The sequence below is a fragment of the Balaenoptera musculus genome, chromosome 14, assembly GCF_009873245.2.
Source record: "Balaenoptera musculus isolate JJ_BM4_2016_0621 chromosome 14, mBalMus1.pri.v3, whole genome shotgun sequence".
Lineage (NCBI taxonomy): Eukaryota > Metazoa > Chordata > Mammalia > Artiodactyla > Balaenopteridae > Balaenoptera > Balaenoptera musculus.
This window is the reverse complement of record NC_045798.1, coordinates 62,929,109-62,942,624: the sequence shown is the minus strand read 5'-3', so window position 1 is coordinate 62,942,624 and position 13,516 is coordinate 62,929,109. Positions and strand designations below refer to the sequence as shown.

Here is a 13,516-nt window from a genome sequence, read left to right as displayed (position 1 = left end):
GTCCTGACCCAATTCCCAGCACGCACGTGGGCGTGTGTGTGCGCCACTCCCAGGGCGTACGCACCCCCCGCTCGGTACAGCTGCATCTCCCTCTGAGCTCTTTAGTCTGTGGAAATCCAGACCCACACCCCAGTTATTCATGTTACAAAAGAACACACGTTTGTCACTTTACAAAGAAATGTAGGGCTCTTTGGACTGGGCCACCTCCCCAGGACATCTGATATCAGACTGGAATTACAAAAGCCCTGTTTCTGTGTCTCTTTCTGGAAACACACCTATGACATAAAAAGAGATGTGTCTGCATAAAGGAGAGAAAGACGGACACAGAGAACACAGGAGTCTGGAGAGATCAGCCTTAAAGAGACAGTCTCCATGGGGCCACCGAGCACTCACTTTGATCAATCTGTTTCTATGTCTGCTGGATTAGAGCAAAATAGTGTCAGGCTTCTGCTTTCATTTCTGATAGCTCCGTGCCCATCACAAATGCCCTTGTTAGGTGGTCTAAGAGGGTTTTCCTGGTAAAGCAAGGTGCTCTTCAATGACTCCCTTGGCAAACATGTCCTCCTGGCCAGGCCTGAAATACTACTTTGAACCTTGCAGTAGCTTGGTGAAGATTCTAGATGCTGCTTGAAAAGGCACGACATCAGGGGCATGATCACTGCCATGAATAACTTGGGTTATGAGTCCGAAAGCGTCTGGGTGATGGGGACCTAGCGCCTGCACGAGTGACAGCAGCCGCTGGGGAAGGGAAGGGCCGGATACAGGTATATGCAGAGGAGATGCTCAGCCGGGCACGTCCTTGGCCATGTGTGCAAGCCTCTCCTGAACCTTCGAGACCTAATTGCTAGTCCTTGGGCACCTGGTGAGAGGTGTGGAGTAAGAAGCCAGGACCAGAGAACCTTCCAGGTCAGGGGTGAAGATGGCCCCTCTTGACACGAGGCTGCCTCTTGGAGGAAGAACCAAGGCAGGGGCCTCGGTGGGGGCGCCGTCCTCGGAGGAGTAGGCTGCGCCCTCCCCCCCCCCAGCAGCGGCAAAGGGAACACGTCCTCTTTGGAGCAAACCTCAGGCAGAAGGGCAAAATTCCAACCTAAAGTGAAAACCGCATACAATAGGCGGCTGTCCCACTTCACAAGTGAATGGAGGCAGAAGTCCCTGAACCATCAGACTGGGCGCGCTTCCCACTCACCGACGTGCAGGGTGCGTGCTGGCTGCAGCAGGAAGGAGGGAGCCCCCCAGAACCATTGCTGCTCCTTGACGCCAGGCCCCAAGGCGAGGTGTCTGCAGCTCTCGCAACTCTACAGAGTGCTTACCCCTATTTTATGGGGGAGCAAGCAGAGGCTGGAGAAGGTGGTGCCCCTGCCCAGGTCAACAGCTAGCACAGGACGGATCTGGGACTCAAATGGCGCCCTGCATGGCTCCAGAAGCCACTGTCTGGCCAACACACGCTGCTGGGATGAACAGACTTAGGTTGAGATTCGACTGACAAAGACATCGGTTAACGCTGGGGCTTTTGGTCATATTCCTACTGTGCACGTGTTCTCTATCAGAAACTGAACTCCTCTCCAGCACTGAACTGGACACAGCCAGGGACACAGACGGTAACAAGGCCTAGCTCTTGCTCTCCAGACATTTACAGTTGATTAGGGGGAGGTCTCTTTTCAGAGCCATGGAGCTTGGAGGGCGTGTTGTCTTGCCCCAGTGAGAGTGAGGCAAATCCTTGGGGCTAACGGTTGAGACCAGTGCCCAGGGCCCACATCCCTCTCATGGCAGGTGCTCTATGAAATGACGGTGTGGACAGGTGACGTGGTTGGTGGTGGCACCGACTCCAACATCTTTATGACCCTCTACGGCATCAACGGCAGCACAGAGGAAGTGCAGCTGGACAAAAAGAAGGCCAGGTATCTGGAGGTGGCCTGTGCCCCTTGCCCCTTTGCCCCTCCACACACCCGATCCTCCACCATCCAGCTCCATCCTGCCTTTAAATAGACTGCTCCCCTCACTCTCCCCTCATCCCCTGGGGCCTCCATGCCTCTGTGTGATTTCTCCCTCCTGGAATGCTCTTCATCCACTCTCTCTGTCTCAAGACCCTTCTGTTTCAAGGGCTAGCGCAAATCCACCTCCTCCAGGAAGCCTTCCTTGATCACCTCAGCCCACAGCACTCCTTCCTTCCTACCTTCCGCCTTTCCTTCCTTCCTTCTGTCACTCAAAAATGTTTACTGTAAGGTCTGTGTTAGTTGATAGCATTGTGTCATTGTGAATCTCCTGCTTTCATTCTTTGTATGGTAGTAATGTAACCTGTTCACATTAGGGGAAGCTGGGTGAAGGGAACACAGAAACCCTGTTCTATTTTGCAACTTGCCTACAAGTTCAAAATGATTACAAAAAGGCTAAAATAATTTTTAAAATATTAAAAAACAATTGTACACCTATGTCAGACACTGTCTCAGACACTGGAGAAACAGTACAACCGGGAAGAGAAGATGCTCAAACTCACAAAGCTTAACACCTGAGGGAACCACAGCAACAGCATGGACCCTGATGTGGGCTTATTTTGTGCTGGACATTTTTCTAAGCCCTTTGAATGTATTGATACACCTAGTCCTCCCTACAACTCTATGAGGACCATTATTATCATCCCCATTCTATAGGTAAGAAAACTGAGGCACAGCAGGGTCAAGTCATGTTGCTCAAGGTCCCAGAGCCAGTAAGCTGTGGCACTGAGCACTGCACCCAGGTGGCCCCAGTCTTAAGCATTAGGTTCTACTGCCTCTTAAGATAGTTATTAGTAATGGCAATAAAGGTGAACCTCCTGTAGTGCTTCCTGTCTGCGCCTTCCATCAAATCCTCAGCTTGGTCCTGGGTTTTGTTTGGTTTTCTATGTTCAGCCATTGTCCCCCAAACCATCCCTGGCCCCTGATATCTTAAGCATCAGAGGGGAGAGACTCAGAGCCCAAGCCTAGGATTTCTACAACCCATCCACAGCCACTCACCTCTGAGCCCACACTGCTGCCTCCCCAGGCTGGAGGCAGGATACAGAGAAGCCTCCTTTCTGAGTCCTCACAGCTCCTGACTCTGGCCTTGCATGTAGCAGGCCTCAGTAAGTACTTCTGGATGGTGGCAGAGGTGAGGATGGTGAGGACGGTGCTGAGGATGGGGATGGCGATGCTGAAGCTCTTGGGAGCCGGGCAGAGGTTTCTTCCCGTGGACAGAGCAGTTCACGAGAGCGGGAACTCTGCTCATCTTATGCGGCTCGCGCCTGGGGGGTCTGATGAGAACAGTTTTTGCCTGTCTTCTCTTAGCACTTCTACACTCTCATTATGCAACTCCTGTTTCCTCCTGGAATTCTCCCCTGACCAATTCTCCCCTGATGATGATTGTAACAATGGCTAACATTCAATGAGCACCTGCTCCCTGCCAGGCACCATTGTAAGTGCTTTTTAAATATATATTAACTCACAGCCAATAAGGTGCCTGAGACACAGAAAGGTGAAGTAACTCCTCAAGGTCACTCAGGTAGTAAGCAGGGGAGCTGAGATTCGAACTCCTGAAATTGTGGAAATAAACGAAGGCCGAATGAGAACAGAGGCTATTTCTTTAGAGCTTGCTATAGCAAGGGTGTGAGCCACCATCACTTTGTTTGGCAGAGGCTAAGGCTGTCAGGAGTCTGGCAAAGCTTCAGAGTGTAGCATTACTGGGGGCATGGCAAAGCTGGAGGGGAGCTACCTAGAACTGGGCGTCTTATGTGATTGGATTGGGGAACGTATCTGGATTTCTCTGATTGTCTTGAGTTGGGAGAGGGGGCAAATCAGGGAAGCTGGCAGTCATTCCCCACATCCTGACCATCATGGGCCCACTGCTGGTGAGGCTGCAGGGATGGCTGCTGCTGCAGAGGTGGTGGGTCAGAGTTCTGTGATCATCTCTGGTCTAGCTAGTGTCTGTTTGTATCTTCAGTCTCTCACAATCTTTACCGCTATACTTTGACCCGAATCTCCACCCAGACTCCAAATTCCTGGAATTTCTCGGATTAATTATCCCATGCCTACATTCCACCTTATTTTATAGACATACGCAGACACAGTTGCTGGTGGGAAAGATAGATACCTCCTTTCTGGTAGTATCTAAATTCCAAAAATGTGGCTTGAAAGTCACACCATATTGTAGATGCTTCGAGGCACCTTGCTAAAGAATTTTGGTTTTCCAAATTAAGATTTATTCTGTGAGGAGAGCCATCATTTCTTAATTATTCTGGAGGGCAAGCTCAGGGCTCTTACCCAAGACATATTTTGCTTCATTGCATTTGCAAGTGGCCCGAAGTTTGGCCTGTGTCTTGGAATCCTCATTATAGGTGTCGGCATCTTGACTCAGGGACTTGGATAGCAAGACCCACTGGGCTTGTGTCATGCACACAGTTTACTGTTGTGCAAGAGAGCCTTTCCCAAGAAATGGCGTGTGACCAGAATGGAGGCAGAAACGTGCATGTGTCACACAGAAAGCATTGTGTAGGTTCGCCTGCTGCAGCGCCCCTGTTGTAAAATGCTATACCCAGAGGCCAAATTTGATAGCAATTCCCTCAACCCCACTCCCCAGCTAAAGTCTCCAACTTGTCATCTTGCCACTTTGGGGGCAACTGTTCTGGTAAATTCATTCACAGTGAGATGGTCGTGAATGGATGTGGCATTCAAAAAAATGATGCCCTGAAAAGGTAATGCTTAAACCCAAGGAATGACTGTCTAACAGTGGAACTTGAGGCAATTAGTTTCTAATGGATGTAGGGGCTATTTTTAGGCAAATAGATGTGGTTTTTCTCTAGAGGGAAGTAAGTGCCTGTAAGGAATCATTCCTAGGCCCAGTGGAGACCCCATGAACCGGGAAATTCTTTGGTCTGGAAGCAAACCAGATTCTCAGAGTTCTGTTGTGTTTGCCCTTCTGGATGGCCCCCCGGCTTCCACTAACGCTTAGTGCAAAGAAGATGAGAAGAGACTCAGCTCAAGAGAATGCAAACGGAGGGCAGAGCCCAAATGGCTTTCCAGGTGCCATTTCAGTAGGCAGTTGGGAGCCACCAGTGACGGTGGCCTGGGCTTAGCTTGTAAGTTTTGAATCTTTCCTTCATATCTTTCTCACTTAGATCTCACACTGCCTGGTTAGTGATAAAGCTCTGAGAATGGAAAGGGCCCATCTTTGGGGACTTCATGGGCAGGGGAGTTGGTGGGGAGGCTCCTGGAGTTGGTCAGGCTTGGAGGGAGGTCTCAGGGCTGAGTGGGAATGGTGGTAGTCCGAGAGAAGAGGCAAGCGGGCTGAGTTCCAGGGACGGGTGCCTTTGAAAGGTCAGGCAGTTGGAAAGTCCTAGCACCCACTGCTGGGTGACCCCTCTTGACACATCATCTTCAGCTCAGAGGCTGCCCTTTAAAAGGACACTGGAAGATTTGAACCTGTGCTGGGCCTGATCATGGCATTTGAGGATGGTAGAGACTTAGAATCTGTTTGAGATTTCTTTAACTTTGATCTACTCTCAAACCAGGGCAAGGATGCTCATGAGATATGGATGCAGACGGGTTGATGCAGCTCCCTGCTGGGCAGCAAGTTCAATGATCTTGTTGGTCCCTGAGGAGCCCGGTTCAGAGGAGCCAGGGCCTGTGGGCTCTGCCTTTTACCCCTCAGTCACATCAGCACCTGTGGACACCTACACCACCACTGAGGCAGTCCTCCTGCTACTCACCAATGCCTGGAGTTCTCTCTGTGCTGGGTCTCTCATCTGCCCCCCCTACAGTCCCAAAGTGTACATTCTTGCCACTTGGGGCTGTAGTAGTTTCCCGAGGTTATGATAAAAACTTACTACAAACCTAGTGGCTTAAAGCAATGCAAACTTATTCTCTAACATTGTGCTGATGAGCACTTCGGGCCTGGAGAAGAGAGGTCTGGTGGTTACTGCAAGGGCCTGGGGAGGGGAGACAGTAGAGGCACTGAGCTTGGCCAAACTGTTGACAATTAAACAATTAGCTCTTGGGGCAGAGCTCGGGCCGACTTATGAAGGGTTGGCCAATGCTGTCCTTAGAGGGACAGCGCTGCCCCCAGTTGCTGTGGGATGGAGCATGGGCTAGATGGCCACTGGTACTGGAAGGAGCTGGGTCTAACACGAAGCTACAGGTGAGCCTCTGATCCCAGCCAACTCCGGGAGCCCCAGCCCTACCTCTAAGATGCACAGAGGCAAAGTGCCTGAGCAGCTGCCCCAGGGAGGCTGGCTTTGAACCCCATAACCTTCTTCCTTATCTTCCAGCCACCCCGTCCCCAGGCTCCCTACCCATAAATCTTCCCCAGCTTCTTAGCAATGTCTAAAACTTTTCCATTAAATACTGGCCCTTCCAGCCTAAGGCTTTGGGTTTGGTTAGCCTTAGGCTGTCCTCCGTCACAGAGACTGGTGAGTGAGTGAGCGCTAGGCCCTTTCCCAAAGACAGCCTTTGATGGGGTGGAGAACAGAAGGAAGGGATAATAGGAAGGGAGTGAGGGGCAGCTAAAGCTGCTGAGCTCCTTCAGGTAGATGAGCAGGGCAAAGCCTGGGCCACTTCAGCAGCCTCATCCTTCTGAGCCAGAGGCAAGGGGACCTGACTCAGAGGCTGACCTCTTCTCCAGCGGCGGCCCCTCAACGTCGTGGCTCTCCCTCGTATCAACTGGGGTGTCTTGAGGGGGTGTGGAGCAGCAGGGAAAATGTGGCTGGTGAGCTGTGGAGGAATGAAGGGCCAATGAGGGGGTTTCCTTTCGGATGCAGGCCTTTAACCCTGAGGAGAGGGGTCTATCCAGGTGTAATCGGGGTTTAGCCTTTAATGAAGGGTGAGGGGGCAACTGTAACCCAGTCTTCAGTTTTCTAAAAGAAAAGCTTATTTCTCTCTCCCTTTTTCCTTGCACCTGCCCCACCATAAAATCTCCATAAAAAGGAGATATTTGGCTAAATTCAAAGGGCGAAAATTTTTTTAAAAATACAAAGCACAGATTTCTGAAGTTCCTTTGTTCTGCAAAATTATACACCTGGCAAGAGTAAGGAATCAATGAGCTGAAAGATTATTTGAGAGAATGTCCACTATGTGAGATGAGCTTGACAGGGGAATTTGTGAGCACCGCCTTCCAGTTCCCATGTGACCAGAAGGACAGACAGTTTAAACTAGAGCAGGAGGGATTTAGGGCAGACTTCTGGGAGAGTGTTTTTACTTCTAATAATCATAAAGTGCACATAAGCAAGTTATCAAAGGAATTAGTCCTCTGTTCCACTGCTGTCTTGAAGATGAGGGGTAGTTAGTTCTCAGTTTGCAGCATTTGCAGTCCCAGCTCCCACTGGCTGTGGCCTCTGTTTTTAAAAGTATGTTTTGTTCAAGGAAGCATAAAATTGCCATGCAGTGTCATATCTTCAGTGATACCTGCGTTACCCCCAGGGGCTTATCAGCAGCAGCATCTGGAATCAGTGAGCAGTCAAGCAATGTCAGCACTGAAGGTCGCATTTTGCATGCAGCACTGTGGGAAGAGCAGTAAGAAATAAAGATAGAGCGTCTGTGAGATGATGTGGTCATTCGGTAGAAAAATAGTAATAGCAACAAAAGCAATGTTAACTGCCATTTTACAGTTATTAGTAGTATTACCCAACCTAGGGCCACTGCCTTCAGTTATGCATATTCTGTACAGAAAAATGTGAACAGCACTATCTAGAGTTGTGCAGTGCACAACTTGCCCCACCGTTCGTGGCAGCCATGTCACTCATAGAGTCTCATTTAAAGCTTTGCAGGTATGGAATTCTTTTCACATTTTAAGTTGATTTCACATCCATTTTGTCCTCATGACAGTTTTATGAGATTGCCGGGCCAGTGTCATTTTCCCTAGACTACAGATGAGGAAACCAAGTCCCAGAGAGGAGCTGGGACTGTTCCATGTGGTTAGCAGAATGAGATTAGGACCCAGATCTGGTACCTCTTGATTCAGGACCATGTCTGCCAGCAACTCACTTAACCCAGTCTTTTGGGAACACATCTGGGGTGCAAGAGACAGGCTAGTGGGGAGTCACGGGGAGCTGAGAGGCCTCTTCTTCTCTCCTTACCCTGAATCTGGTCTCTGGCATGGCCTCGCCCTCTCACCATGGCCAGCCTCCCTTCTTCACGCCCCTCCTCTCCACCCCCAGATTTGAGCGGGAGCAGAATGACACCTTCATCATGGAGATTCTGGACATCGCCCCGTTCACCAAGATGCGGATCCGAATTGATGGCCTGGGCAGCCGGCCCGAGTGGTTCCTGGAGAGGGTAACATGGCTGGACCCTCACCCTCCCTTCCACCCACTGCCCACCCCCTTCTTCCTGCTCCTTTGGGCTGTCAGTGGGCCTTGTTGAAGTGCAAATGTCACCTTAAAGGGTTGTTATGCGAACATGGCCCGGATAATCAATACGCCCTTTGGTGTGAATTAATCAGAGAACGTAGTTTTATTTATTTGAGTCCAGTCAAAACTGAATCAGCTGCCAGGGAATACAGCCTGCCCTGTCAGTGCAATGTGGACAGAGCCAGGGTGTGGGCTTCCTGGAGGAAGCGAGTTGGGAGGGGTGAGAGGGGAGCAGCAGGAACTGGGGCGGCAAGGCTCCGATGGTGGGAACGTTAGGCAGACGGCAAGGAGGCTTCCGGTGCCCCCGTGATCACGGTTAGCCGGCTGCCTCTTCTTCCATCTTGGGCCTCTGCTCCCCTCTGAGTCATCCTCTCATCCCTCATCCATCAAAGGCCATGTGTCCCAAATCCCCTCAGGCTCTGCTCCCCTGTCCAGCCTTTAGCAGATTTTTCTTGAGCCAACAATATGGTGCTCCCACCGAGGACAATCTGGCGAACTTGGGTACACAGTTCCAGGGGTCTATGGCTGACAGTGGTTTGGTTGGTCTGTTTTTCTGTCATTCATTCAGCAAACATTTCTCATGCACAGTGATGGGCACCTCTCGGAAATATATTTAGACGAATTGCCCGTTTCCAGCTCCCCAAGTGAGGGTAGACATGGCAGGGGCTTCAGACCCTGTGCCAGGCCCGCGGGGCAGGGTCTTTTCCTGGAGAGGACCCTTTCCTCATGCCTCGAGTCTAAATGAGAAGAACTTGTCTCAGGCCTGGGATCATGGGTCCCGGAGGTCCAGATGAGGGGGCTGCATAGCGGGTGGGCAGCTGGCAGAGGTGAGGGAGGTATTCCCACACTGGCCCCTCTCCCCCAGATCCTCCTGAAGAACATGAACACTGGAGACCTGACCATGTTCTACTACGGAGACTGGCTGTCCCAGCGGAAGGGCAAGAAGACCCTGGTGTGTGAGATGTGTGCCGTCATCGACGGGGAGGAGATGATGGAGTGGACTTCCTATACCGTCTCAGTGAAGACCAGTGACATCCTGGGTGAGTCAGTGGGTCCCTCCCTTCTCCTATACCCACCTGCCACTAACCCTGCCCCTCCTTAAATTCTGGCTCAGGTCCTGGGCTCTGGTCAAGACATTTTTCTCTGGATGGCCTTCCAAAAGTTAGTCAGGCCAGTTCCTTTCCACAGTGTGCCACCTTCTACCTGAACAAAGTATTCCTGCCAGTGACTGACATGGCTCTGTCCTTCCTGCCTCAGGGAAGTGGGGGAGAACATCATCAGGCCGTATCGTCAGCACTTTTGAAAACGGTGCAGGAACTTGGCTCAGAGGCCCTCTGTCCTCCTGCTGCCTCCTGACACCCCTCACCCAGGGGCCATGCATCTTGGATGCCCTTGGGTTCCTCCCCACATCCCTGTGCCTGGCCACCATCTGCTGTGTGCCAGCTTTGGCCTGGGGTCTTAAGATGGGATAAGTCCCTGAGCCCGTGTGTGACTGACATTCGAGTGCAGCAATGACAGTGAGGCTGTGACAGAAGTTGGCACAGGTGCTGGGAACCCAGAGGAGGGCACCTTACCTAGCCTGAGATCAGGGGAAAGGGTCATGGAGAGCTTCCCAGAGGTGGTGCCAAAGTCTGGCCCAGAAAGACAAACAGAAACCGGTGAGGCAGAGGGGACACCAGAGGAGGGGCCTTCCAAGCAAAAGTATGAGCGTGCTCAAAGGCCTGCAGCTGAGAGGAAAGCAATGCCCCCTGCCTCCCCTCCCCTATACCAAGCCTGTTCCCCAGCAGCTGGTGCAAGGAATCTGGCAAACTCACTCACACTACTTACAAATGGCTAGTGAGAGAGCCCCTTGTTGGCCCTGGTAGCTTACATTTTCAACAGAGGAGCATTCAGCCAAAGAAATGAAGCATCTCCGGCATACGTGATGGGTCAGGACAGCTGGCAAAGTTTTTTTTGGCACCTCCCTTCTTCCTTTCCTCCTCAGAGTGAAGCCTTCACTCTCTTCGCTTAAAGTTCCAAGTGTTCACGGTTTTCGAGTCCCTCATCCCTACATGATGTGCTCTCAGAAAACAATAACTTCATTTTTAACCACAGGGTGTGTATCAGAAAATCTTCAAGGAGTGACCTCTTCCAGAAGCCTTTTCTTTTCAACTGGGGTCAATACCTCTATTTGTCTTAAGCAAATGATGTGAAGCTCTAGTGTAGAATGTCAACCAGAGGCAGATTTGGGAACAAGGAACTTTCACATTGTACAGGAGGGAGTTTATTTCTAAACTGTAAAGCCAGTCTACACGGCACATGTTTAAGTATGGGTGTATTTCCCCCAAACTAGGTGAGTTCTTGTACCAAACCATTCACACTTGCTAACCGGGATCCCAGTGAGCCCAGCAGCATTTACAAGCCACAGAGGTGAGATGAAGGATAGAGTTGTAGACCTGGGAGCCCTATGACACTGACCAGCCCTTTCCAACCTCACCCCTGGCCTCGATGACTCAACTTGCCCATGTGTCCCCCCTGGCTCCTCCCAGGATCCCGAGAGTGAGGCCAGAGCAAGAGAGCTATGATTCACAAAAGCCAGCACCCAGAGCCCTTGTCTTGTGCACCCCAGGAGCGGGCACTGATGCCAATGTGTTCATCATCATCTTTGGGGAGAATGGGGACAGCGGGACCCTGGCCCTGAAGCAGTCGGCCAACTGGAACAAGTTCGAGCGGAACAGCACCGACACATTCAACTTTTCCGACATGCTGAGCCTGGGCCACCTCTGCAAGCTGAGGGTCTGGCATGACAACAAAGGTAACTCAGGCTCAAGGTCAAGGTGGGAGGGAGGGCAGGCCTCAGCTCTCCACCTGAGCCCCACCCTGTCTCCCTGACTGCACGTGGACCCTTCTACCCCAGGGTGACAGGGAACCGAAAGCAGTTGATTGCCACAATTTTTTTTAAGTTCATTTATTCATTTATTTATTTTTGGCTGCTTTGGGTCTTCGTTGCTGAGCCGGGCTTTCTCTAGTTGCGGCGAATGGGGGCTACTCTTCATTGTAGTGCGCAGGTTTCTCATTGCGGTGGCTTCTCTTGTTGCAGAGCACAGGCTCCAGGCACATGGGCTTCAGTAGTTGTGGCACATGGGCTCAGTAGTCGTGGCTTGCGGGCTCTAGAGCACCGGATCAGTAGTTGTGGCGCACAGGCTTAGTTGCTCTGCGGCATATGGGATCTTCCTGGACCAGGGCTTGAACCCGTGTCCCCTGCACTGGCAGGCTGATTCTTAACCACTGCGCCACCAGGGAGGCCCAAATGCCACCATTTTGACTGTTCCATCAGTTAGAACAGCCAATGTTTCTGGGCAAATTTTAGTTCCTCCTGCTCCCCCCTGTCCCCCAGGGTGATGAGTAGCCCTTAATTTTCTGTGATGTCGGGGCATTAATTCTACTTAGTTCAGATATAAAAATTAAGAAAAAAAGGGCTACATCACCAAATTCACTTCCCATGGATTTTCTATAAAGGATTATGTTTGTTTATTTATAATAGCAAGTCTAAAATTAGTCAAATTCACTTATAAATATGAATGATGGGATAGAATATAAGCCAAGCAAGAAATTTATTTTTAACTTCAAAATACCTAAGGAATACTTTGTCATATCTGTAATTGTGCTGAAGTTCATGTTCAGTGTTTTTTCATTATCCTTTTGTTGTCTTCAGGCCACTCTGAACATTGTTTTCTGGCTTTGGGTCTTTATGTTATACATTATATAATTAGAAAAGAGTTGTTAAATACTAAATTTCACCTCCTTGAGACACATTACTTTCTTAATTTATGTGTTCTAACTCACCCTCTTGTCTTCCACTGAAACTGGCCTCAGCAAAGCTATTCACTCAAATCCTTCTCCAGTCTTTCCTGAGTTTCCCCCATGAGAGGCCCAGAGGTGTCCTGAGTGTTGTATTTGTCCTTACTTCTTCCACATCCTGACAGACGACCAATATGTCTGTCATGGTATCTGATGAAGCCCAACTTGGCAGCTTTAACATGGGTTAAACTGTAAAATTTTTTCAATAACATGGGATAAGCTCTGATTAAGCACAGAGAAAGTACTCAGTCTTCAGAGCAATAATCTAATGAAGATTTGCACAGCTCTCAGTTTTCAAACCTCAGTGTACCCATTCAGTCATTCACTGAGCGAACATTTACAGCATTCATTATGGGCCTAGTGCTCTGTTAAATATGAATGATACAAACATTTGACCCTTAAACAATCTTGTGAATTCCTGCAACAAAAGCACTGAATCATCTCTCTTTTCTACAACCAAGGAATATTGAGGCCCTGTGAAGTTTGAACAACTTACTCAGAATCACACAGCAAGAAAGAGACACAGCCAAAACTCAAATCCAGGTCTTCTGATGCCTGTTCTGGGATACCAGCCCATCCTGCCAGTTCCATTCTGCACCCTCACCAGCCACTGTGCCAACAGGTCAAAAAAGAAGATGAGGAGACGAGGACAGCTTCTTCTACCTCTCTTCACTATGTCCCCCATACATGTTTATTGTCAGGGTATAGAGGGAGGATGACTTCTCCAGAAAAGTGGAAGGGGATGCTTATTCCTCTCCTGTTCATTCTGTGTCATTGTAAGTCTATGGAAAGAAACATACTTGCAAAATATTCTCAAAATATCCCTAATGAATCTCTACTCTTTCCCAATAAGGAAACAAAACAAAGATCCCTGAATTCTTTCTCACTCTCTCATCATCCATTATGATTGTTTTAGAATTAGTAGAAGGTTGGCCAGTGGTCGAAAGTCTGGCTTAACAACAAGAGCCAAATTATTACGATCATCTCCTGCCCCAGACAGTTCATAAGATCAAGATGAGCCGCTGCCCATGACACTCCACAAATGGATCACTCAGTCAAGACAATCACTTCAGTGTTTGAGCAAGATGCCAGGGGCTCAGTAAAAGCACTGAGCTCCATTGTGTGTGTAACCACAAGCCTAATTAGAGTGCTTTGACAGACCAGATTGATGGAGGTGGGTGGGGATGGGGTTTGTCTACCCTAATATCCATGCAAACAGTTTCCTGTTGCAGTGTCCACGCCAGAGGCAAACCATAGTTTAGGAAGTATATTCCTGGGAAGTGTGCCCCTGTCCTAATCAGAAAGAAGCACATTTTATCTCTGGAC

The 13,516-nt window shown here is 49.8% G+C and overlaps 1 protein-coding gene across 2 annotated transcripts in view; it reads left to right on the top strand.

Annotated features, from left to right (window-relative positions):
* LOXHD1 (lipoxygenase homology domains 1) overlaps positions 1–13,516 on the top strand; it is a 222,126-nt gene that overhangs the window by 182,924 nt on the left and 25,686 nt on the right. For both annotated transcript variants that reach the window (XM_036823221.1, XM_036823220.1), the window contains 4 exons: positions 1,771–1,898; positions 8,159–8,276; positions 9,216–9,390; positions 10,959–11,144. In XM_036823221.1, coding sequence (XP_036679116.1) covers positions 1,771–1,898; positions 8,159–8,276; positions 9,216–9,390; positions 10,959–11,144 — 607 coding nt within the window. The remainder of the gene's footprint in view (positions 1–1,770; positions 1,899–8,158; positions 8,277–9,215; positions 9,391–10,958; positions 11,145–13,516) is intronic.